Here is a 25,104-nt window from a genome sequence, read left to right on the forward strand (position 1 = left end):
CGAGTCTTGCGCACTTCTTTCAGCTGGGACTTAGCAGGACTTAGCTTTATCAATTCTGTCAATCTTGGTCATGTAGTTGTCAGTAACCGGTATCATAGGCTGAGTTACCTGAGTGAGCAATCCATGTGATCGCGACATGCTTGTAAATCCGTTCACGTGGAATCAGATTATAACTTCAGTCTTCGACCATTGCACTTCTACCCGTTCCACGAATTCTTTGTACCAAAACGTGGACTCGCAGGCTTTTCGGCTCGAGCACCTTTCCTCGCTTTTCTGCTCTACCTCTTGCTGGTTCTCTGGCTTCTCTGGATAACTCTAGATCTTACTCCTCACCTTCCAAACCTACTAAAATGGCACCAGTTCCAAAGAGTACCAAGATGCACTCAAAAGTTGTAAGTGTTATACTTTCAAATTTGTACGTCGCTATACAAGGAATGTCTATAGGTCATCATTGGCTCTGGTCCTGCCGGACACACCGCTGCGATTTACCTTGCACGCGCCAACTTAGAACCAGTTCTATTCGAGGGATTCATGGCAAATGGTTTCGCTGCTGGAGGGCAGCTCACAACGACCACCGATGGTATGATAATCTCAAGTTATTCTATCTCTAAATCCAGCTGATTGCTCCGTCAATAGTTGAAAATTTCCCTGGTTTCCCGACTGGGATTCTTGGACCTGAACTGATGGACAAATTCCGTGAACAATCCGTGCGATTTGGAACGAAGATCATTACGGAAACCGTGTCCAAGATTGACCTTTCTCAAAGGCCGTTCCGATACTGGAGAGAGATGCAGGAAGATGGGGAGCCGGAGACTGCTGACACAATCATTGTTGCGACTGGTGCCAGCGCAAAGAGGCTTGGTCTAAAGGGTGAAGAGATCTACTGGCAGAGTGGGATCAGCGCGTGTGCAGTATGCGATGGTGCTGTTCCTATCTTCAGGTGTGTTTTGGGGTTCCCCCCCCTGTGCTGAATAGTGCGCTAATCGAAGTCTCCAGGAATAAACCTCTTGCTGTGATTGGTGGAGGCGATTCTGCTGCCGAAGAAGCTACCTGTACGTTCCTATAATTTAATGAATCATGCTCATGGACTGGGGAGGTACTGACATTCCGTCAGACCTAACTAAATACGGTTCTCACGTTTATGTTCTCGTTCGTCGCAATGAACTCCGTGCTTCGAAAATCATGGCAAAACGACTTCAAAACAACCCCAAGATCGTATGTTTCTAGTATCTTTCCTCGATGCTATACGTTTAATGATTATGAGGTAGACAATGTTGTGGAACACCGTAGCTACCGAATGCCAAGGGGATGGTGACCTCTTGAAGAATCTTCGTATCAAGAACGTCGAGACTGGTGAAGAGAAGGACCTTGCTGTGAATGGCCTCTTCTATGCCATTGGTAAGTCCAGTGCCGTTTACTCTGTTCCTCGGTGTTCGGCGACATCTCACTGGTTTTTGCACAGGACATGAACCCGCTACTTCAATCTTTCGATCACAGTTGCAGACGGATCCGGATGGTTACATTGTCACTGTGCCTGGTACGACACAAACATCTGTCAAGGGTGTATTTGCAGCTGGCGACGTACAGGACAAACGTTACCGGCAAGCTATCACCTCTGCGGGAAGCGGTTGTATGGCCGCTCTGGAGGCAGAAAAACTGATTGCTGAGGAAGAAGAGGAACTCAATGGCGAATGAAAGAGTGCATATATCTTACTTTTTACTTTTAGAATTTTAGCTTGTTGCTTGTTTTCCGTAGACTCAAATAAAGGAACAATGATAGTTGTATAGTATATGACTGTACCTAGGAACAAAATTCTCTTCCTCGTACTCCAAGGACACCTGGCCTGGCTAGATCGAGTGGGGCACAAACTCGCAATAAATTATCATCATATTCTACCGATTTTTAATCGCTTTCGGGAATTCTGGCTTGCGAGACCCTACAAACTACTCTTCGGAAATTGAAGGTGCTACTTTAAAGAAAGCATGATTTACTGTATGGAATAAAGCTACATTATATTGTGATAGACCTATAGATGGGCAACAAGGGGCAACATGGGGCAACATCTGTCTCCCAAATTTTGTAAGACGAGGAAGAAAGCGCAGCGACGCAATTAAACCGGGAGAGATGGATAATTTCCTGTTGTGCATAAGGATCATGCCAAGGAAGAGCGAGCTTCGATGCATAATGCATCAAGCTTCGAGCCTTGTCCCGGCGAGCACATAGTCATTGCCAGCAATTGATACGTTCCATCTCTGGCTTAGTAGCAAGGGTCAGTGTATATAAGGGTAATCCATCTCACATTCCACGTATCTTCCTAGGCATGGTGACATGTCAGTTGGCCTCGGGCCCTCGGAGCCACGTACCCTGGACAGGTTGAACGGAAAATTGTTCCATCCAGTAATCAAGTGACCCCGGGCTGCAACCCAATTAGGTGCTTTCGCCCTTTGACTCTTCCAAAAACACATGCGCTCCGGAGCTTCGTCAGTGCAACAGCTCTCTCCCTGCTCTGCACCCATGGCCTTTATTGTGTACCATCATCAGACTTCTCCGCGCGAAATTTTTCATTTTCATTTTCATAATGGCTCTGCAGGATGCTCGACGACGCCTTTACGAAGACCAAGTCATATTGCATACAAATCCTCCGAAACTCATGGTGGGCAAGCTCAGCAAACCAGACAATTTCGGGTGGCGATGGTTTCAGTGCACGGATACCTTGCAGGTACGACATATAATATTTCCATCGGTATTTTGTTCTGACCCACCTTTATCTGATAGATTCTCCTCCCACCCGGCATCGGTATCCGATATAACGTCTTTCTGAGGATGGAGCAGAGATTGACCGAGCTTCCCTCTTCACATACCTCCATTCAACGCTATAATCGTGCACGAGAAGACTTTATCAACCAATGCCTCTATTCTAAGCCAGAATACCCTGTGAGGGGTATCTCGCCTTCGATACACCGCTATGCCCTTGAGCCAGGATTTGAGTGCTCGTCCATCGATGATATAGTGGCGGACGAGGAAACCAGTGCTGACTCGATGTCTACGACTACTTTCAACAAAAACCTTGTTCCCCGCTCGCAACTGGGGCTCCTTGGAACAGCTAATGATTGGGGTCGTAGCTGGGCTAGACTAACAGAAAATACTCAGGTATGTGCTTTATATCATTCACTTTGCATGTATTGACTTCTCCACTTAGGTCTTGCTCCCTGCTGATGTTACTTCTCAGTATCATCTATTTCTTCGGTGTTCCATCTTATCCGATAATCGTTGGGCAGGCTGGGAAAGCGCCGTTGCCGATTTCGCAGGAGCTTGCACAAAATTTGCCAATTATTTGGGAAAATATCAAGGAGATACATTATATGTTCTAGAAAGGAATATGGCTGATCCAGTGCTTTCTTCCATTGCTGGCGCTTTACGGTCGTACTACCATGATGTCGCGGAGAAAGCCTGCTTATACGCTCAGTTAGCACCAACTGATGCCTCTTTCCGTGATACTCTAACGAAACATTTGGAACGGCGTCCTAAACGCAAACGCTGCGTGAAGCTTGAAATGGTTCTGGAACCGCTTGCTGAAGTGCAAGAAGATGTTGCTACAGATTCCGATACAAAGGGTGGCGAATGGGGATCAGAACCAAGTCTGCAGTTCTCAGTGACAACAACTGTCCTGTGCCCATGTGCCAGTGTCGAGATTGAGTCACCAAGGGGAAAGAAAGGTTCAGGCATTGGGAGCCTCCGTAGGACCGCAAAATTTCTATCGCATAGAATGCCTGCTAGATTTTGCGAACGATTGATTGCATTGGTAGCCCGGTCCATCTAGGAAGCAAATAATGGAGATAGCATCGTCTGTAAATTATCTATATACTTATATTTCCACAGATTTCCACATTCATATTGATTCTATCACAGAACTTCCAGTACTCAACGCAGCCTTTGCTCTTTCCAGCTGTCATCACTAGCATCTTCGATCAGAAATTGATACCACAGATATGCGATTGGGGCTGTGCTGAGGTGCCATAGAGAGTGGGCATCGAGAATTAGAGCCCAAGGAGGGAAGTCTAACAGTTCCAAAGCCATCGCAGCAACTATTAGAGACACAAGCACTGCAGGCTTGTAAACGAAATGTGGTCGATATCTTTTGGAGCGACCAGGGAATCGCCGCAGAAATGATATAGAATAGGGGAAGGAATAACACAACCATAGAGCATTGTGCGCCAGGCCGATGACAAGGTTGAAAATGACATTGTAGGAATAGTCGAAGTGTTTAAGAAGGGAGAGATATGATATGTGTCCCAGAAATGTCAAGACACAAGCAGCAGTCCATAGCCTTAGTAGAGTTTTGTCTTTTGAACGATGTTCATGGGCCAGAGTGAGAGAGCTGGTGGGTGCATAGAAGTGAAACAATCGAATGACTGTAAAGTACAACGCGACGAGGATTGTCAAGGCAGCAGAAAAGTAGTCCATCTTTTCAGTAAACGGAGTATCTATAAAAATTTGTGGTCTCGTCAGAAGAATATCCATTCGATTCAAAGGACGCTGAACTCAACCTCGTGTATGGAAGATAGAAGACCATATCCAAGTGTTGATACTGACGAAGGACCAGCCCATATAGAAAACCTTCATCGGATGCGAATCGTCCAGTCTCATCCGCAGTCTCTGTGCACCCTTGACATGTACATGGAGATTCAACAACGAAAACAAAACAGAGGCAGGTTCCTGGGCGACAAATCTCCAAAATGGCCACTTGCCATAGTACTGATGTATAGCGAGCCCAGATGCGATATTTTGAGCTGTGATTTCGTGCATACACAGATATTTGCAATTGTCTGTGCAGGTCCAGCGCGTCAACCTCAATGTCAGAGACAAAGACTCAGCAGAATTTTCGGTGCATTTAGTGTTGTCACAGTGAAGGAGGCATCGTTGAAAGTCGTCGGAGCGATCTCCTGAAGATGCTATAGCAGGAATGATTATATGCGAAAAACTAAGGAAAATTGGGACCAATTTCATTGGTGGTTAAGTTGGGGCGTCTGTTTTTCGCTTCAGGAACACGAGATTACTATATCCTTAGCGCCGTGCATGCACGGCAAATCCCCGACTCTGAATGGTTTCATTTTCATGATGAGCAATTATGTCGAACTGTTGAATATATGTGATTCGATATGGGTTCAGATTATCGTTGGACTATTGTATCGTTGCGTAACGGACGTACGGAGTACATCACAAAGTACACAAGAACTTGCGTCCAATTCTCACAAAACTTGAATGATATTTTCCACTGCTACCACAGCATCTTTCACTCCTACGGATGAATAATTACACACATCTGCAAAGCCTGTATGTATACCCGCTGCTGGGAAGTTGTCTGAGCTGCTTTTGGCTATGTAGCTAAGCCAAACATGCAGGTTTTTGCAGATGCATGAAGAGTAAGTTGCCTCAAGAATTAATGGTTCCCAGTAATATGATTTGGTGAGAACCAGAGTGGAATAGAACAGTATAAAGATACTTACATGAATTGATTACAAGTGAATGAATAGCTACAAAATAATTTTACAAACACGGACCTCCTCTTTCAGAGTCGGTGATTCGTATCTTGTTTGCTGTTAGAGCCTGAGGATCAGATGGGGTGGATTATTTCAGTCTCGCACATTTAAATGTGCAGATTTAGATTGTTTAAGAAGAGGCTCATACCAATGTACAATTTCTTCGAACAAATGTGCATGTAAAGCAGCCACCGTTACCGCGATGGACATCGCGCAGGTTCAAATGCATACCTTGTAATACGAAGACAAACATAGAAAATGAGAGCAATTATTAGACAACGATAAAACGAAGAGAACATGCAGAATTAACAGAAGAAAACAAGTAGTGACATCGACATGTTCATCGTCATAAACAGCTGGCTCAATAAACTTCATCGCTTACAGGTTATTGTCTGGAGCCCACGTCACAGATTTATATTTCCTTCGAAGCTTGATCAACCCAGAGTTTCCGGCAATGTTCGGTGTTACCGTTACAGTGGGGGTGTAGTCGATGATCCTGGAGGTGGAGTAGTAGACGAAGGTGCGCTAATGATAGGGGACCTTTTGCACCCTTTGGACATTGACTCAACCTTCTGGAAGGGGTCAATCGACGATGGTTGCGCTACGTTGTTATTGGCCCTGTTCTATGTTGTTTGTGGGTTACCGCGCGGGGGCAGTTCTGCGTTGAAAGTCGTCAGCTTCGATATCGCTTTAGGAGCAGAGAAGAACGACGAATCGGATTCGGCATCTGTTGTAGGCGGTGTTTTGATTAATAGTGAGGAGGTATCTTTCTTACCTGGTATGGGCTTGGTGGTCGTCGCAGGGTCCACAGCGGGTGTCTTGGGTAGTAGTGGAGCTTTGGTCGGGGTCTTTGGTTTTTGTTTTGTTGGTTTGGTGTCTGGGGTGTGTGTGTTTTCGGGCGGGTTAGTCGTTTACATTGGTACAGTGTAATGACATGACCTACTGTTGTTGCTTTGGATAATGTTCACTATGAAAGGGTTCGTCAGCGTTCGCAGTGTTAGATGAGTGGAAAATTTCATTTGTATTTCCGGAGATCTGGCAATCTTAAAAAATGTAGAGGCTAGTCCGAGGATCTAGATTGGCAAGATTAGATTCATGCAGACAGTGCTCATCTAGTCAGCATACCGATATAGAATATTTCTAACATCTCACACATCGTAAGTCCTCTTTCTTGCTCTATGAGTATATTTGCAGATGTTATCCCGCAGATACCACTGGCAAAATAGTAGAAGAGAATACATTTGGTATTCGTTACTCTATAGTTTGTTGAGAATTGAGAGTATAAGGTCGGTAGTTAGCTTAAACGGCGAGGTTCCATCAAGGAACACCCTGATGGTACTTCGAGGAATCAGCTTCGAACATAGTATTATGAAAATTTTCTGTAGATTGTCAAATCGGGAAAATGTTTAGGATTCACATCATTTAACATGTGATGTGCAGCCAATCAAGCAGAAGTAAAGCTACCGCAAACCTGGTGCTGATAGATTTTTTGGGACATTTGTATTGAATTGAGAAATAAGGTAAGTCGACCAACTTCGATTTCTTAAAAGGCAGGCCAAAATATGTATCGTGCGTTTACGCCCATCCTTATTTCATTTCCATAGCCTTCTGTCGCGATCATGAACTCTGCGGTGGACGACGATAACAAGATGAACCACAACAGTATCGTGGTGTATCCAAGTAATAACGGCCTCGGAGAAGCTCGTCCATCGACAATTAGCGCTACGACTACTAAAGGCACGGAGTGGATGACAGACGATGTGAAAAGAACATTCATTGTTCAGTTCAGAAAATATGGGACAGTAAAACAAAGACGATTTCTCAATCGGAAGTATAAAGACGTTGTAAGTCTCTACTATTTAATAACGTTATTGCGGTTAAATATGTGGTTCGCCAGACTTGTGAACGATGCGAGGGTGCTGGCATTAAATGTGTTACATATCCAACGAGGATCAGATGCAGAGGCTGTATGCCTACTCGTGTATGTAGTCGGGTCGAGGTTATTACTCGATTCCGTGTCATAGGCGACATGAATATTACTGCTGCTCAATACCAGGACTTGTTTTCTTGGTACATTCAGGTCAAGAATCAGGTCGACTACGGGCTGCCAAAGAATGTGCGCTGCAGTGTCAGTTATATCTATTCATTTGTTATACTGACCGTCGTCATTAGATCCGGTTTTGCTCAATGTACACGGACTCCGAGACATTCAAAGACACTATAGCTAAAAAGAGGATTTCGAATGAAGAGGCGGTAAGTCCCTTCGATATATTGTATTTGATATTGTTCACGAAGAAAATTGAAGAATGTTAGTAAAGAAGAAGGTGAAGACAACAAATCTGGTGAAACCAATATTTGCAGGCTGGAGTTGAATCAATGCTCAATGTTGAATGAATCACATTATAATGTACAAGTCAAGAATTTCGTGAACGAACAAGTGGTAAAATATTTTGATTGTGTATAGTTGGTCAGTAGATTTGACGTTTGGTGGATGGTAGATTATGGATCAAGGCATTGATGGTATCGAATATACCAGTATTGGATCTAGATCAGGACAACGCATTCCGGACGAGGATTTTCACCCAGAGACACATATGTTGCATAATTCCGAGGTTAGTCATACAACTCATATCGTCGTAATTGTGTCGTTCAATTAACGTTCATTGATAAAAGTGCTCAGCCATGAATCAAGTTATGGATTGTACTGCAACCATTGGAGCTATGAAGAGTGTTAACACCCTAGCTTACGATCCGCAATCCATACTATCTGATAACCAAGATTTGGTTCAATATCGATATCCGTCTTCAGTGGTCACAGTAGAATTGGGAACAGCCTACTTTCCTCATAATTTTGATCGTATGTCATCAGTATCACTTTTCTGTCTGTTTTGGGGAATTTACCATTTACAGAGGTGACGTGTAGTTATGAAGATAGGGTACATGTACCTGGAACAACGTTTGGATCTGAATCATTTTCATATGGTAAATTAATTATGATTTTGATGAATTATGAGCTCATCTACGAGAGTTGCAGCTAATTCAAGCAGTTTGTTCAATGCTTTAGGGCAAGACAGCGCTAGGACTAAATCTGCCCCATATTCGACGGCGTTGATAGGAACATGCAATGAATATGTCACCAGAAAATTCGCTGATTAGCGTGGACCATGAATATTACTAGAGCAGAATCAATACAGGTTGATAGGATAGCTTCTATGTCATGGATAAAATCTAGAGGACAATTTGATCTCCAAGTATTCTATGTGTAACTTGTGAAGTATCAAATTCCTTTTTCTTCTCTGTATGTTGTATATAGCACTGTTTGATATATACTGATCTGCCGATGGCGTTGAATGAATATAAAACTGGTGATTTGTTTAGTAAACCAGAAAGATACAACATTCCGCCCTGTGCATCTGATATATCATGTGATGGATGATATATCTGATTGGGATGTTTCTGTCCACGTTCACCACAACGTAATCTATCTCTGCGTCCAGCTGTTGGCTCTAAAATACAAAGTGAAGTCACTTGAATTTGCCAATGTGGGTGAAAATAGGTGGAGGTTATGCTTATTGTGTGAACAAAACTGGCCTAGCTTATTCCCGCTGTCCTTCCCTCCTCCGGTGTCTGTGCGGTTGATGGCATCTGAGCCGTGAACCGCAGGACCAATATTTCCTTTGAATACGGTTCCGAGAACACCCAGATTTTTACGTTCCTGTGACACGAACTGTAATCCTATACACACTAAACTACGTATTCTCAATTTTCAAGGCACCATCTGAATTTCTTCACGCAATTTTTGAATTTACCTTGCAGACAGTCTTTTTGGCTTGCATCCTGGTATTAGTGTGTTTACAGCTTATATGACAATCCGGAATTCATACTTCTCATTGACATTGGGCCGCATTGTTTCATGGGACTATTTCTCATACACCGTGGTTATAACCTGTCATGGTGTGATGAGTTATGCAACATAATCTGTATATACACTGATGTATAGCACCATAGTAACAACAATGGTGACTCCAACACATACTCCTGCATTCCTACCCTTGACTACACTAAGTAACATCATCCTGGGCCTGAAAGAGATGTGTTTCTTGCAAGCCTTTGGGACATCCTCATCAACATTGGTTTCTTCTAACTTTTTAACCACTCCATATTGATAGACACAGTCAACAAATTAATTGGTTATGCACTCAAGTTCTTTAACCTGCTTCAGGAAATCAAAGATAGCATTGATTTTACCTGCAGCCTGGCTTTGCTTGGGTACTTCAATGTGGATGGACACAGAGTCATACATGAGGTCTGGGACAGAAAGACTATCACTGGTATCTGAAACAAGAGAGCAATTTACATTTGCAGTGGGTAGAGATTCCAAGCTGGCAGATGGGTGTTTGGGGTGGACAAAGCAGGCTGAACTGGGTTTGGTTGTTCCCCTTAACCATATACATTTGTTCCACCAATTGACTCAATGACTGCCAGTGGCTTCCAAAGAGTTACTACCAGGCTTTTTAGTTGATTGTTACAAACAAGTCAAAAGCTTATATTGTGAATTTGCTTTGACATGAATTATGTGGTCCCCATTGAGTGGATATTCTTGTGTTGCTTTGAATATGTTCTAAGTCATGTTTTAAGGTCATGTAAAAGGTTAGGCAAAGTGTTTATGAAGGTGTAACTACAGTGAAGCTCAATGTTTGTCTCTGATGTTATTCTGTCCAAATCATGTTTGATCTTACATTTTTGTCAGAACCTTGCTGCCAAAACTGCAGTTTATATCACAATAAGACACCCCGAATATGTAATCCTTGCAGCCTGCATTGCTGTCTCAATCCTGCACAAAGAAACAAAGGAAAATTTCTATTCAGTAATCACTGATCTCTATGAGTATATCAATATTGAGAGAAATAAATCAGCCCCAATGGTATCAGAAGAAACTTATTGGATGGTTATGGTGCACAAGAAATTCTTGGCTCAGCTTGCTTAAATGAAATCATCGTCTTCAGCAATGATCATTAGGAATGCCAACAACATCTGCAAAACTTGTTTTTTTGGCTCATTTTCTGAGAGCAGCTGAGAGCGCTTCCCAGCAGCCAAAGCACCCAGAGCAGGGTTGAAATTTTGCTCTCGGTGCTTTGGGTGCTGGAGAGTGCTGTCCAGCCAGTACCCTTGCTCTGGTGAACATACAGGTTTTGCAGATGAAGTGATATGGAAAGTATTAACTCAGTTAGGAAAGCACAACCTCTACTGGCGTCTGGAGAAATGTGAATTTGAACAATGGCAAATTGAATACCCTGGACATATCGTCTTAGAAGGGAAGGTGAACATGGATGTGGTAAAGGTGGTAGCTATCCAGTGAAAAATTAGGAGAACAACAGCTGGGACCATATTGCCATATTGCCTGGACTACCACCTTGATCCTTCTTTTATTACCAGCTCACCTTTACCCTGTCTTCCATATTAACAAACTCTGTCCCTGGAAAGGTAACCTGCTCAATGGCAAAATACCAACACCACCAAAATCAGTGTACCTGGAGGATAAAGATGAACCAGAATATGAAGTGGAGAATATCCTGGATGGTTAGGTATGGTGGAAGAAAGTGGAATATTTAGTAAAGTGGAAGGGCTACGATGCAGGGCACAACTCTTGGGAACCTGCACCCAACCTCAGTCAGGCACCAAAAATTGTTTGGGCATTTCGCAACAAGCACCCGGCAGTGACAAAAGCTTGACCATCGAGGGCAGTGGTGTTAAGGAGGCAGGTAATGTCACGAAGTACATAGCCCCTATCATTTGCTTTCCTCACCATCTTCACACCTTTACTTGTATGGTACATCATCCCATCACTATCACATTTCATTGCTGTCAATCCCCCATCAATTACTGATTCATCTGACTCATGTTCTCCTTTTACCGGCTTCTGCCACTTTCCTTGCCCTAAATTGTACAGTTTTATACTGTTATTTCTTGCAGACTTGATTATGTATATATAGCCCCTCGCGGCATGGTCCCTTATCTTGACCTCTCTGTGATTATGTTGGGATCAGGTATGTGCTTACTTACTAGTATTTATAACTATGATACTCAGTACATTTATGTTATTATCTTGGGACCAGCTTGCCTTCAGTCCACTTAGTTGCTCTGCCTTGCCACCTTGTTTAGTTGCTGCACTTATTCAATCCACCTTTACTGCTTCATGACACATGATATGTCAGCCAAGGTGGTAACAAGCATACTGGAATTTCTACTATCTATCTTGAATCTTGACATGCTAATATCTACAATAATTAGTTTGGTGAAGAATCATGGCAAGGATGGGGTGCACACTTATAATTTATTCTATGCTCTATGAATTCCAAATTTCTTGTACATTTATTTACCCCATTTTTGATTTACAAATGTGTAGCCATCTTTACAGTATGAAGCACATTGAAGGTGATGGTGATTGGTCTCTTTTTTTGTCCTAGTGAAGCTGCTGGTCTTCATGAGGTTTATGGAGATGAGCTTGAGTTCTTTACAAATGCTATCAGTGGGAAGATCATGTGCAAGAAACCATTTCTGTTCAGAAATTGTGGTATTACATTTTGAAAGCTCAGATTGACAACACATTTATGTCATATAAGGATCCTTGCAATAGTATGTGATTGCACTTACTGACTGTGCCTTTGGTTGAGAATAATTTGAGCAAAATCTAACCAAAACAAACTCAGAGTCATCAAACCATTCAATCTTTGTACTAAAATTGTCAAATACTCTTTTTTGGATGAGACTGCTGACCATAATCTTGCATCTGTTGCCCTTCCAACCTACAGGGTGAAACATATATGGTAAACCATTCTATGACTTTGAAAAACTCCATGATGTTACAAAGTTGGTCGATCTCAACCTTAATCTTGTTATTGATTGCAGCTACTACCCCATGTCTGAGGTCCATTGATCTAATATGCAAACCTGTCCCATTGGCATTAGTATTCAAGGATTTGCTGACATCTTCATGACATTGAAAATGCCTGTTAACTCTCCAAAAGCCAATGAACTGAACATGAAGATTTTTGACACAATGTAATATTGTGCTTGTGACATGAGTTGTGAAATGGCAAAAATGGATGGTTCATACAAGATGTGGATGGGTAGTCCTACTCAGCAAGGGCAATTGCAGTTTAATCTATGGAGTGTTAGACCTACCAATCTCTGGGATTGTAACATACTGAAGGAAAATATTTCTAAGTATGGAATGAGGAACCTGCTGCTAACTGCAGCAATATCAACTGCCTCTACAAGTCAGATGCCCAGTTGCAACAAATGCTTTGATCCTTACATGAGGTTAGTATATGGGTACATTCATGGTGAATTATGCTGATTAGTTTTTTAGCAATCTTTATACTCAATGTGTCCTTGCAGGCAAATTTGAGGTTGTCTGCCCTTAGCTGCTGAGGGACTTGATCAAACTTGGTCTCTAGGATGGTGTCATGAAAAATGTTCTTCTTGCCCACCATGGTTCTGTTCCATACATTATTGCTATTTCTGACAACATGAAGTCTATTTACAAGACAGTCTGTGAGACCTCAGAGAACAACATTCTTGATATTGTTGCTGATCATGGCCTGTTGTCAGAGTTTGGATGTTCATGTCACCTTGCCGACTATTGGTCAAAGGATAAGCATGTGTTTCTACTAATGGAAGAAGAATTGAAAATTGGCATATATTACTTAAGGACAAAACCTGCAGCTCAAGCAATTCAATTTACCGACAATGCTGCTGTGTTTAAAAATGCCAAAATGCACCAGGCAAAAGCTGCAGCTGAGAAAAAGGTGAACTTAATTCCCTTGAAACCTATTGTGGTTGCTTTGACTGCCACTGAGCATAATTTTGTGTCATCTTCACCCTCTGGCATCTCAACACCCTCTATGTCTATGTCCTTTTTTGTTATTCTGTCCCTGATTGCTTCCGCCTGCAGTGTAAGTTCATTATTAGACAGTTTGTCCTTTGATGTTATACATAAGAAGGTGGCCAAGTTCAACCCAGAGTTCCTTTTACAACAGAAAGAGTGAGGATATTAGGAGGCAAAACTTCTTTGCTTGATCGATAGCAAAGAAGCTGCCTGATGTTGCTGGTTAATTGTGTTGACATGTAAGACAGGTGTAATTGGTATGGAAGTGTGTAGCTATGTATGAGTTTCATTAGTGTTTTTGGAAGTCAAGTCAAGAGCAAAGGGCATAAAATGTGTCTGTCATGTAACAATGCCCTTAATTATCCAGATCAATCATGCATTGAAATCTAGCATGGAACCACAGTTTTGCTAACATCTTTCCTTGCATGTTTTTCTATTTGGTGGAAACAGCTTGAATGAAACATCAACTGTGAATTTAGCAAATCTCTGGCTCTGCTTAATGCCTATGCATTAGGATCTTGCTGCATACGGGCTCACATATTGTTGTGCAATTGGCTCCTGGGAAGGGTTTGAGGCAAAGTTCCACCTCCGCTTCCCATCACAAAAGAAGGAAAAAAAGTCAGCAAAGTCATATCTTACCAGACTCCTTCCCAGTCTCGTCTTGCAAGGTTTTATCTGAGTGGTATGTACGCGGCATGTAATTGATCCGATGATTATATGATATGAACTTTATCCATAACTCTTACCTTGCAAGAGAGACTGGCATAAAGGTCGGTGGCGTTTTGGCCTTGTTTGGCCTCTTGCGATCACATGCCAATACACAACGCGCGACACAATACGTATATACAATGAGAAATATGATTTTTTTTGCTACTATCTGACCACTGCCTCCACTTGAGCATGTTTGCACCAGCAATACAACAAGTCTTCACAATTTTGGACTCGCATCATCTCACAGTATACGATGTAGTACGACAAGCAATTCACCATGGCAGTCACAATCTCGAGAGGATGAAGCACCATCGAGCCAGCATTGTTGGTCATCTGCGAGAGATTTTGGAGGACCTGTCAGCTTTTAGCAACACCTCTGCCAACGAAACAACATTAGACTATATGACGGAAATCTTTCGAGCCGAGATACTCCAATTGGTAGAGAGAAGACATGGATTTCACTTTGGGGCAAGTACAGCATCACTCGAACAGCTGGAAGGTTTTGCTATCCGAGACTTGGCATGTCGTATGCAGGAGCTATGCCCACTCTTGTCTAAACTGCTCTCAGTGCTTCTGGATGCTAATGGAAACCGAAGCCAACATTTTTCCCCCGAAACAAATGACACAGCTGACAACAACTCGAATTCATGTATAGATGAAGACACCTGTGATTGGGTTGATCCATGGGGGGGTGAAGAGCTTTCGGGTAACCAGGATGACAGTGAATTAGATGTAGAGCAGCCGGCTACCAGTGATGCTCCGAAAGTAGTAGGAAAGGACATCAAGTCAGATAGTGAGAAGGAGAAGAAGAAAAAACAACGTCGAACACAAGCATCAGCACAAAGATTCAAAGAGTTGATTACTATAGTAGGTAGCTGTCTCTTTGATACAGTTCTATGTTGATAGTCAATAGAAACATACTCTGATACTGGCCATTTTGGGGCACAGTACCAACCGAAACTTCAACTCGCTACAATGTATTGTTGGCCTTTTTCTGGAATCCAAGCAGGCTCCCGAGATCATCATTGAGCTGGTAGCACATATGGGAGTCTCAGTTCCTCTCGGAAGTCTACAGAACATGATTCAGTCCCTACATTCGAAGGCGAGAGACCAGCTGAAGAACCTACCAGGGACAAACAAGATCTACGATAACTTTGATATAGATTTTTCCAAGGGTCAACCGACTGCTGACAACATCAAGACCCATCTCAGTGCAACCGCTTGCACATTTGTCCCACTGAAAGGGGTTGATCGTGAAAGAGACCTGAAATTCACCCAGGCCCTTTGGGAAACCAGCGAGTATAACGAGAATGCAACAAATGTTGTCCAGCCGGAATTTGCTCATATCGCACTTCGGCCAGAGGATTCTTGGATGGCCAACAGCAATGCTGATAGGTCAATCTACAGGTATTTCCAGTGGCTTGTCCAGGAAATTCTTGTCAAGCACGGTGGCTTCGATGAGTTCAGTGATCACCTCGGGGAGCCCTTTGGAATTCAAGTTCTACCATCGGATAAGAAAGATGTTCAGTATCCTGGCATGTCTATTGATGCAGACGAGGGTACCTACGATGGAAATGCTGAAGTAATCGAGAATTTGCTTGATCAAGCCGCGGTTGCAACAGAAGACCTCGAAAGCTATGTCGAGCTGTTCCACGGGGATCTGGCCACTAAAGAGTGCATCGAGGGATTGAAGCGCATGCGGACCATAGAGAGAACCGCTAGGAACCGCCTCAGTTTTCTTCAATTCGTCCCCGGTCTCTTTCATATGAAGATGGCTGTTGCAGATGCCTACGCCCGTGTACATGTGACTCCAGTGGCCAACCGCACTGAAAAACTGGGGGTTAACGAATATCTTAATTACCTCAGGCCGAAGGCGACTGCGGAATTTACCTCGAAAAAAGGTCCATCTTTTCGTTCCATGCACGACACCATCCATCATGTCACTTGGACTGATATTCTTGCATCTGGTGCCATCGAAGCTCAGCAGCTTTTCAAGTTTGACTCGCTTGCCGCCTTTAAAGAAAGTAAACCAAAATGGACTCAGCTTGTCGAATTGTCAGAGGCAATAATAAACAACCATTTACCTGGAATCGACTTTGTAAAAAAGCGAAGATCTGAAAGGCGCGACCTGGTTTTCGAGAATATGTGTCTTCGGAACCAACATGGTCTACTCTACCTTGGCTTTTCAAGAGCGATGAACTTTGGTGATGTCGGCCATATTCTCCAGCTTTTCCACTTGTTGATCCCAACATTTACGGCCGTCGGAAAACACAAATACGCAGCACATATGACCAAGTTCCTGACGGAGCTAGACGTTGTTTACCCGCAGGAGCTTCGAGAGGCTATTCTGAGAAATTGGTTATTCAACAGCAAAGGCACGCCAGATGGTTTTCGTGCATTTGACTGGCTCCAGGAGCTGAATAACCTGTACACCAAGGTAAGCTTCATTCATAAATGAAAGAAAAAAACAATGAGCTTACACACCCATAGGTCATCTTTGCAGGCAAGGGACCTAACCATACAAAACAACTAATCTTCAAGCGGTCTCCATTGCTAGATGTCTATCGATCCATGCAAGAAACAATCGAAGACAGTTTTTACCTTACTCATCGCACGGTCCAACACTCAAAGCCGAAGATGGATAATACTCTTCGACGACTTGGAGATCATGTGGCAACGCTCCAGGGCCATGTTTTCAAACCCGGCCGAATGACTTCGATACCAGACTTGCAGAGGAGATGGACAATTCAGGATGTTTTAACAGAAGGATTTGCGATTCTTGTTACAAGAAAGAGTCTATACAAAAGTAATGAGGATAAAGCTGATGAAGTAGACATTGTAGATGTTGTCAGTGTCGACGGTGATGATATTGGGGTAGAGTAACATACCTGTGGTACACTATTTAACTGGCAGGGGAAACCTGTTCTTTATCGCTGGAGTCGGTCTTGGGAAAAAGTGGGCATTGTCGATTGGTCACTAGCAGCTGATTAGAGTTTGAAAATCACACTAAGCATTCCACGTACTGCGATGACCCACGGTTTGACAGCAACTGCAACGTCCCGGTGCAATTTTCCGGCCTGAAGACCTGCTTTGTGTTGATCCTGGTGAATTCGTTGATGACTGGTGAAGTACGGTAGATATGAACGGAGAAGGAGGTGGTAGGGGAGGCGGAGGAGGTGCTGGCAATGATGGTGTGTACGCCCGGATTTTTTCCAACAGCTTCGGTGCCAGCTCCTCTGCATAGGCCCATGTAATGAGATTGCAGAAGCTTTCGACAGTATCCAACTTGCCCTCATGTGCCCAGTCGACGATAGCGTCTACTGCACTGTCAGGCCACAGAGCTTCAGGCATGAGCATCGCATGAGGGCCCAACTTCCGAAGAAACCACGCGTCCCTTTCAACAGCTATTACCCTTCGCAACTCAACCTCAGCTTCTCCTCGAGTATAATCCTTCAATTTTTTCATCCTTGGTCGACTTGTTGGAATGTGTTCGTTGGTAAGAAACGGTGAGTACTCTGGTTCACAGATGTTGCAGCAGTGAGTGATAGCAGGAGGAGAGCAGCCAGCTCTGGAACAGCAAGAGGTGTTGACGTGACGTTCTGAGTTTAACCCGTCGTTAGTTTCCACGGTCATAGTAAGCAATGGGAAATGAATGGACCTAGCTCCAGATTCCCAAAGTATTCACTCCCGATCCCACGCCAACATTTCCCTGGACGGTTTTCCGCATTAATAAAATCATCCATGGCGCGCTCAATCTTGATTGGATAGCCGTTTCACATGTCTTGAGATCTGTAACTTCCGGCTGAGATTCCGGTCGACCTTTCTTCCGCATTGACGTGTCCCCTGCTCCCCTCTTCCGTTTAGGTTTGCCTGCATGAGCATAAGCCTCTGAAGCTGAAGCCGAAGCCATGAGCGCTTCCCTGACACGGGCTGCTTCAGCAGCAGCTTGCTTAGACGTGTTCTCCGCCTGTCTCGCAGCCTTGAAAGCAGCATGCTTTTCAGCATCAAAAAATTTGGGCTCAACCAAAACAACGGCTGTGCCCTGAAGCAACAGGTCACGAACAGCACGTCCCGCTCGCTGATACCAAGTACTCAGTGACTGCGGAGACCCGTACTGGACAACAATACCAATGTCAGGGATATCAATCCCCTGTTGAGAAAGTCGGTGAGTACATCATTTGAATATATACGTGAATAGATTCCTACCATCCCTATTGCATCTGTAGCACAAACACCACGTCATAGACCTGCCTTCAATGCGCCAATTTCCTCCCGCCGAAAGTCATATGACATGCCGGAGTGTACCCATGTAATATTGTTCATTTCATGTATGGGCAGACATGACCGCAGAAATCGGGCACCATCTTGAGCAGTGTTTCGCGAGTTGAAGAAAACAATAAATTTTTTGGATGTTTGCAATAGCGGTGCAAGATCGCGGTAGGAACTCAAGGGGTGTTTCATACGCTGTACACATAGAAATATGTTTTTCCAATCGGTGTCCAGCCGTATGGTTTTGGTGTCCTGACCGAGATGCAGATGTCCAGTCAATTTCTGAGCAATGATTGGCGGAAGTGTTGCCGACCCTAATTGGTATGGCACATGTCGCACCATTGTATATCGGAGCGGCCCAAGCTTCTGATATTCTGGCCGAAAGGCTCCACCCCACTGTTCAATGACATGAGCCTCGTCAAATACAAAGCTGATCACAGACCGCATGAATTTTCGGTTGCTGAGCAGATCATCAAAACGGCTATCATTAACAATACTTTCGGGACTGAAAATGACCACCCGGTACTTCAGTGAGGCAATGTCCTATTAGCTGGATCAAGATCTAGTATGATAGGATGGAGGTTTAGTGCGACGTACCTTATAAAGATTATTCGTGGTAATATTCCCTGTGACATTGAGAGCACAAAAACCCTTTTGCTTCAGTTCATTTTCGAATTGAGAGCCGAGATCTTTCAGAGGTGTGACAACTACGATGGTCCCTTCCGGTACAAAAACCAGTGCAAGCCAGTAGCTCAGAGTTTTTCCGGACCCAGTTGGTGCAATTGTTAAAGTGTCTTGTCCTCCGAGGATCATTCGAGCTGCTTTCAGTTGCCATAAGCAGGGTCGCACTCCAAAAACCTTCTCCACTGCTTCACGAGCATCTTCATCAGACTCCGGCATGGTGTGAGTGGGAGGCATGAGGAGTAAGGTGAAAGTTGATAGCCCATCTCATTGTATATACGTATCGTGTTGCGCGTTGTGTATTGGCATGTGATTGCAAGAGGCCAAACAAGGCCAAAACGCCACCGACCTTTATGCCTGTCTCTCTTGCAAGGTAAGAGTTATGGATAAAGTTCATATTATATAATCATCGGATCAATTACATGCCGCGTACATACCACTCAGATAAAACCTTGCAAGACAAGACTGGGAAGGAGTCTGGTATCTTACCAACCTGGAGGCAGAAAGAATCACTCACAAGCAAATAATGACAACTAGCAATGACACTAATCAGCCCTACCACCAGTGGTGGGCTGATTGCCTACTACATCTGGCAAAGGGTGCCGAAGTGAAAAAAATGAAGCAGTCGATTGGGATGGTTTGGAAGAACCTGCCCTACGCGCTGAAGAAAACAATTGACAAGGAGCACGACAACTGGATAGAGTTCACGGATGCTATAAAGAAGGTGAAATGGAATGTCCTGAAGGTGGAGGCAGAACATGAGCCTAGCAAAGCCGTTCCACTCCCCCCTGAACCAGGCTGGCCACTTCCTTCACAGCAACTTGAATCGCCTCTCCCCCTTCGCCTTCCTCAAGTAGGACCAGGCCAGCTTGCCCTATGAGCATGGGATGTCGCAAACCTCATCGAGTTTTCACAGAGTTAGATGACCCACACAAGAGTACGTTCTGCCAGGGCATTGCAGCTAAGGCACAACAACCCAATATACCTGAGGGAATGGCGGTGTGGAAAGCCGAGCTGTTGGACTGGGCATCCAGACATGGGGTGGATGGTGCCCTGTCAGAGATGACCATCATTCTACTAAATCCAGGAACGGAGGCTGTGTGTTTGGGAGAGTACTTCAAGTGTGGAGGAGCTTGCCACAGAATTGACATTCCCTGACCCAGGCCAGGCACAATCCCACCAGTGGAATCGGACTGGAGAGCTTACTGCCAAAGAGAGCTAGGGGGTAGAACAGCATGAGTACATGCAGTACAAATTGTAGGCCCGGAAGCCATCTTTGAAGGAATGGTCGATTCGGGAAATGGGGACGGGTTAACGTTCTGAGTGGTGAACGAGTAACCCTAGGTAATACATTGGTTGTGAACAATGTCATGAAGTCTGATGATGCGCCCTTTGATGCGCCATCAGCGGTGTGTTCCCATCAATCTCTTTTCACATGTTTATTGTACTTTATCACACAATCATCCCATTAGTTCCATTTGTTTCCATATGCTTCCATACAACTCCTCCTTATTCATCAATTAGTTCATTATGGTTCATTATCAACTCATTATTACTCATATATATTGATTCCTCACTCTTGTTCTATATTGCATCGTTATTTACAATCACTTACTCATTAGACAAGAGTAGTATATAAAGGACAGTAGACAGACCCTAGTTCCCCATCTCGACCTCTTGGTCATTGGGCAACTAGGCAAGTACTTGTATCCTTTTAGATACCACCTATCTAACTTGGTCACTGGGCAACTAGATTCCCTTTTGATTACTGGTGTGATTGGCCTCTGACACTATCCCACTGTTGTTCAAGATCATTACTTCTTTCATCTGTGCTTTGTGCTTGTTTCTGTGCCTCTTTGCTCTGCCACTGTTGCTCCCAGGCATATTCGGACCTCCTGCCTCCCGCTTCCTGCCTCGTCACAACATTAGGTTGAGATCATCTACTTGTACCATCAGCTTGGTGAGTTGATCTTACAAGGCATCTACCACATCTACCTTCGGAGTCAACATTGATTGCTCCAACCACTTTCACGCACTTGATACTGAAACTAACACCACTTGCTACTGGGACGCTGAAGAAGAAGAGTGGGAACCCTGTTCCAGACAACTGTGCCCTAATTGATATGAAAACACATTTGATGCAAGTCCGACCAACCATTACCAACCCATCCTCAGACCAGCACCACCTGCTAGGGTAGGACAAATCAGTACTCCTACTTCCACTCCTGCACCTCCACTAGCACCTGCGGAACCATTAGCTCCTGCTGTCACTGAGACCACAGCCGACCCTGATATCAAAATACAATCAATCCCTGAATAAGACATGTTCTCAGCACAGGATATTCAAGACGCGATTACAGAGCTTACAAAAAACCAGGCTAAGCTCCAAAATGTGGTCTCTGAGCTAGTAAGCGGCCTCAGCACTACCAAAAGTGTTGGTAAGCCACAGAACTACAATGGAAAGCGAGGAGAAGATGCCCGACGCTTCCTAGCTGCCTTTGAACTATGGGCCAACTTTATACCTGCTCTCTCCACGGATCGTAAAAAGAAAATCACATCTGCCATTACATACCTTGAGGGGGATGCAGCTATCTGGGCCACTCCTATCTCCGAGACCATTAACAGATCAAGTATAACTGGCTCAGGAGTACTTGAGACCCAAATGCTATGGACATTGATGCCACCACCACTCGATCTCCTGATGCCTTTCGCCGCTTCATGATAGGCCAATGTTATGGATGTGGATATAAGGAACATTGCAAGGCTGATGGCCACCATGAGTAGGACATCTGCCGACACTGCGGCCTCAATGGTCATGTAGAGCCGGTGCGCTGCCGTAAGTTCTTAGGACTCCCTGGAAGGAAGGCTACTACCATTAGTGCTACCAGCATTCCTGATACAACTCAGTCTGCTGCTCCGGGTACTGTCATTGCTGCTACACCAGATTTTGCCACACTACTAAAGGAATTTGCAGCCAAACAGCAAGTTCTTGCTGGGCAAATTGCCGAATTGCACAAGAATTTTTAAATTGGGAACCCGCCACTGCTGCAGCGTTGCTCCCCAAGTCGTACTCAAGGTCTCCATCATCTGTATATGCCTCTATCACCTCCTGTACTATTAGCGCACTAGAATTCAATGATATATCCTATTTCCGTGTGCCCATAGAGCTTAAAGGACGATTCCGGAGTACAACAAGTGCAGCCATGATTGATTCCGGTGCCACCGGTCTCTTCCTACACCAAAAATTTGTTAACAAGCATCATATCTATGTTCAATCACTACCTCACCCCATCAAACTCTACAATATTGATGGTACTGCTAATTTAGCAGGGCGGATCACTCATTCTGTTCGACTCCTGGCCAGGGTAGACCAAAATCAAACCCAGATCTTGGAATTCCTAGTTACAAACATTGGATCTGAAGACGTAATTTTAGGGCTTCCTTGGTTGTGTAAGGTCAATCCTGACATCAACTGGTGCTATGGTCAGATCCAGATCCCTGCAAAGCCAAAGATTCAGCATCATGTAGCTATTGAGGAGGTCCCAGAGCCCAAAGAACCCAAGGTGGGAGGAAATACAGAACAAATCCTAGAACCTAACAGACCAGAATCAAGCGACCTCCCTCACCCTGTTCCAAGAACTGAGCCGAGTCTGGAGACAACTGAAACTGGCACATCCTCGGGAGATGAGTTAGTCTTTGAAGAATCAGGAAGTCCACTGTACCGCCTGACTGGCAATTGCAAACAATGTTGTGCTTGGCTCCGTGCTGGGTTTATCCAAGAAATGACAGAAGAGCTATGGTGTGCTGCCGGCCACACCTATTCGCAACAGCTTGCCAAAGCCGCAAATAAAGATAAGCCCCAGAAAACATTTGAAGAGATGGTGCCTGAGCCATATCGACGTCATGCGAAAGTATTCTCCGAGAAAGAATCTGAACGACTACCTGAACACCAACCCTGGGATCATGCTATTGACCTAAAACCTGACGCCCCCGAAACTCTACGCACCAAAATTTACCCAATGTCAATCAATGAGCAGAAGGAACTAGATCGATCCCTGGAAGATAATCTCCGGAAAGGATACATCTGACCATCCAAATCACCGCTTTCCTCACCTGTTTTCTTTGTAAAGAAAAAGGATGGCAAACTGCGATTCATACAGGACTATCGATGTCTGAATGAATACACTGTCAATAATTGCTATCCTCTCCCTTTGGTTGCTGACATCATCAATTGTCTACGACAAGCCAAATACTTCACCAAGTTTGACGTACGATGGGGTTACAATAACATCCGAATCAAGGAAGGCCATGAGTGGAAAGCAGCCTTCTCCACTAACCGGGGACTCTTTGAACCACTGGTCATGTACTTCGGTCTCACCAACTCGTCAGCTACGTTCCAGGCCCTTATGAACTCCATTTTTGCTGACCTTATCGCGGCAGGAAAAGTAGCTGTATATCTGAATGATATCCTCATCTTCTCCGCATCCCTACAGGAACACCGGAAGATAGTTCATGAAGTTTTGGAACGATTAGCCAAGAACGACCTCTACCTCCGCCCTGAGAAGTGCAAATTTGAACAAACCTCTATTGAATACCTGGGCCTAATCATCAGCAAAGGAGAAGTTCGCATGGATCCTGTCAAAGTTGAGGCGGTTAAGAACTGGCCAGCCCCAACCTGCCTCTGAGATGTCCGAGGGTTCCTAGGCTTTCCTAACTTCTACAGATGCTTCATTGATGGATTCACTAAAAAGGCTTGAGCACTAAATGACCTCACCAAGAAGGGGGCAGGATGGTCTTGGGGTACCAATGAACAGGTAGCATTTGAGGTGTTAAAAGAAGCTTTTACCACAGCACCCATTCTAGTCTTCCGGGATCCCAACAAACCAACATGTATCAAAGTGGATGCTTCTGGGTTTGCAACCGGAGGGGCGTTATTATAACAGCAAGCAGATGGATTCTGGCATCCCGTAGCATTCCGATCTGCTTCCATGGACCCTGCAGAGCGGAATTATGAAATCTATGACCGAGATATGTTAGCCATCATCGAAGCCCTGAAAGACTGGCAGCATTTCCTAGAAGGACTCCCAAATCCCTTTGAAATTGTAACTGACCATCGGAACCTGGAATACTGGCGAACTGCACAGGATCTAAGCCGACGACAAGCAAGATGGGCCCTGTGGCTCTCGCGGTTTGACTTTACTCTCACACATCGGGCTGGTAAAGCGAATGCATAAGCTGATGCTCTCTCCCGAGTCTCTCAACTTGAGGTTACGGATGCTGATGACAACCAACAGCAAATAGTTTTACGACCAGAACACTTTCTCTGAGCTGCTACAGCCATTCTATTCCAAAACCCCCTTGAGGTGCGCATTCGGAAGGCAAGTGAGCGGCAATCGGAGGTTCTTGAAGGACTACGTAAATTGAAGACACACGGACCCCACAAACTTGTGAATGGTTTAGCCGAATGGGAAGAGAAGGAAGGAATTGTCTATTACAAAGGCCGGGTGGTATGTCCCACCTGATACTCAACTACACCGGGATGTTGTAGCACAATGTCATGATGCACCGACAGCTGGTCACCCAGGAAAGCACCGTACCCTAGAGTTAGTTAGCCTACAGTTTTGGTGGCCTACGGTTCAATCATTCGTTGATAAGTATGTGGAAGGATGCGACAACTGCCAACAAAGACGTGTACAGCCGCAGCCACAATCATCTCTAGAGCCTCTGCCTGTTCCAGGAGGACCATGGCAGGACATCGGCGTGGACCTCATTGGAGAACTACCGATGACACAAGATGGACACAATGCGGCAATCACCTTCACAGACCATTACTCCAAACTGATTCACTGCTTCCCCACTACAACCAAACTTACTGCCAAAGGAGTTGCCAACTTCATGGACTTCCCAGACGATTTATTTCTGATCAAGGACCACAATTTGCTGCCAACATCATGAAGGCCTTGCTAAAATGGTTGGATATTGAATCTGCCCTGACAATATTGTACCACCCT

At 44.4% G+C, this 25,104-nt stretch overlaps 9 protein-coding genes across 9 annotated transcripts; 6 read left to right on the forward strand and 3 right to left on the reverse strand.

Moving 5' to 3' along the window:
- The first annotated feature begins 92 nt into the window (after positions 1-92).
- C8R40DRAFT_1117709 (thioredoxin reductase) lies at positions 93-1,874 on the forward strand. Its single transcript, XM_046228669.1, has 7 exons — positions 93-392; positions 445-580; positions 637-940; positions 997-1,052; positions 1,115-1,215; positions 1,269-1,398; positions 1,463-1,874. Exons 1-7 carry the CDS (start codon positions 351-353, stop codon positions 1,693-1,695), a joined length of 1,002 nt encoding a protein of 333 aa, XP_046083408.1. The 5' UTR covers positions 93-350; the 3' UTR covers positions 1,696-1,874.
- A 705-nt stretch (positions 1,875-2,579) lies between these two features.
- Positions 2,580-3,821, forward strand: C8R40DRAFT_1173719 (uncharacterized protein; the record flags this gene model as incomplete). Its single annotated transcript, XM_046232064.1, has 3 exons — positions 2,580-2,720; positions 2,777-3,151; positions 3,201-3,821. The coding sequence occupies 3 exons, from the start codon at positions 2,580-2,582 to the stop codon at positions 3,819-3,821; spliced, it is 1,137 nt and encodes a 378-aa protein (XP_046083409.1).
- A 101-nt stretch (positions 3,822-3,922) lies between these two features.
- C8R40DRAFT_1052936 (Per1-like protein) lies at positions 3,923-5,008 on the reverse strand (the record flags this gene model as incomplete). Its single annotated transcript, XM_046224795.1, has 2 exons — positions 3,923-4,485; positions 4,549-5,008. The coding sequence occupies 2 exons, from the start codon at positions 5,006-5,008 to the stop codon at positions 3,923-3,925; spliced, it is 1,023 nt and encodes a 340-aa protein (XP_046083410.1).
- Positions 5,009-5,877: 869 nt separating this feature from the next.
- Positions 5,878-8,362, forward strand: C8R40DRAFT_1071814 (uncharacterized protein; the record flags this gene model as incomplete). Its single annotated transcript, XM_046226381.1, has 11 exons — positions 5,878-6,425; positions 6,675-6,698; positions 6,736-6,802; positions 7,026-7,061; positions 7,146-7,385; positions 7,439-7,472; positions 7,566-7,657; positions 7,714-7,794; positions 8,006-8,008; positions 8,040-8,153; positions 8,321-8,362. The coding sequence occupies 11 exons, from the start codon at positions 5,878-5,880 to the stop codon at positions 8,360-8,362; spliced, it is 1,281 nt and encodes a 426-aa protein (XP_046083411.1).
- A 6,694-nt stretch (positions 8,363-15,056) lies between these two features.
- C8R40DRAFT_1018933 (uncharacterized protein) lies at positions 15,057-15,332 on the forward strand (the record flags this gene model as incomplete). The annotated part of the gene is made up of 1 exon (XM_046222972.1): positions 15,057-15,332. A coding segment is annotated over one exon (276 nt), but the record flags the coding sequence as incomplete, so codon positions are not given.
- A 66-nt stretch (positions 15,333-15,398) lies between these two features.
- On the forward strand, positions 15,399-16,238 carry C8R40DRAFT_1018190 (uncharacterized protein; the record flags this gene model as incomplete). The annotated part of the gene is made up of 1 exon (XM_046222962.1): positions 15,399-16,238. A coding segment is annotated over one exon (840 nt), but the record flags the coding sequence as incomplete, so codon positions are not given.
- Positions 16,239-16,481: 243 nt separating this feature from the next.
- C8R40DRAFT_1019216 (uncharacterized protein) lies at positions 16,482-16,852 on the forward strand (the record flags this gene model as incomplete). The annotated part of the gene is made up of 2 exons (XM_046222976.1): positions 16,482-16,580; positions 16,634-16,852. Coding segments are annotated over 2 exons (318 nt in total), but the record flags the coding sequence as incomplete, so codon positions are not given.
- Positions 16,853-17,130: 278 nt separating this feature from the next.
- On the reverse strand, positions 17,131-17,776 carry C8R40DRAFT_1173723 (uncharacterized protein; the record flags this gene model as incomplete). The annotated part of the gene is made up of 2 exons (XM_046232065.1): positions 17,131-17,220; positions 17,276-17,776. 2 exons carry the CDS (start codon positions 17,774-17,776, stop codon positions 17,131-17,133), a joined length of 591 nt encoding a protein of 196 aa, XP_046083415.1.
- Positions 17,777-18,382: 606 nt separating this feature from the next.
- On the reverse strand, positions 18,383-19,312 carry C8R40DRAFT_1052611 (P-loop containing nucleoside triphosphate hydrolase protein; the record flags this gene model as incomplete). The annotated part of the gene is made up of 2 exons (XM_046224768.1): positions 18,383-18,955; positions 19,010-19,312. The coding sequence occupies 2 exons, from the start codon at positions 19,310-19,312 to the stop codon at positions 18,383-18,385; spliced, it is 876 nt and encodes a 291-aa protein (XP_046083416.1).
- Between the last annotated feature and the right edge of the window lie 5,792 nt (positions 19,313-25,104).

The sequence above is a fragment of the Lentinula edodes genome (genome assembly GCF_021015755.1).
Source record: "Lentinula edodes strain Le(Bin) 0899 ss11 chromosome Unknown C8R40scaffold_32, whole genome shotgun sequence".
Taxonomy (NCBI): Eukaryota; Fungi; Basidiomycota; class Agaricomycetes; order Agaricales; family Omphalotaceae; genus Lentinula; species Lentinula edodes.

Excerpts from the sequence above, each read along its gene's own strand:
- C8R40DRAFT_1117709 (XM_046228669.1), top strand. The coding sequence starts at position 351 with ATGGCACCAGTTCCAAAGAGTACCAAGATGCACTCAAAAGTT. Across the intron at positions 581-636 it reads GCTCACAACGACCACCGATG|TTGAAAATTTCCCTGGTTTC; the intron begins GTATGATAATCT and ends CTCCGTCAATAG. Across the intron at positions 1,053-1,114 it reads TGCTGCCGAAGAAGCTACCT|ACCTAACTAAATACGGTTCT; the intron begins GTACGTTCCTAT and ends ACATTCCGTCAG.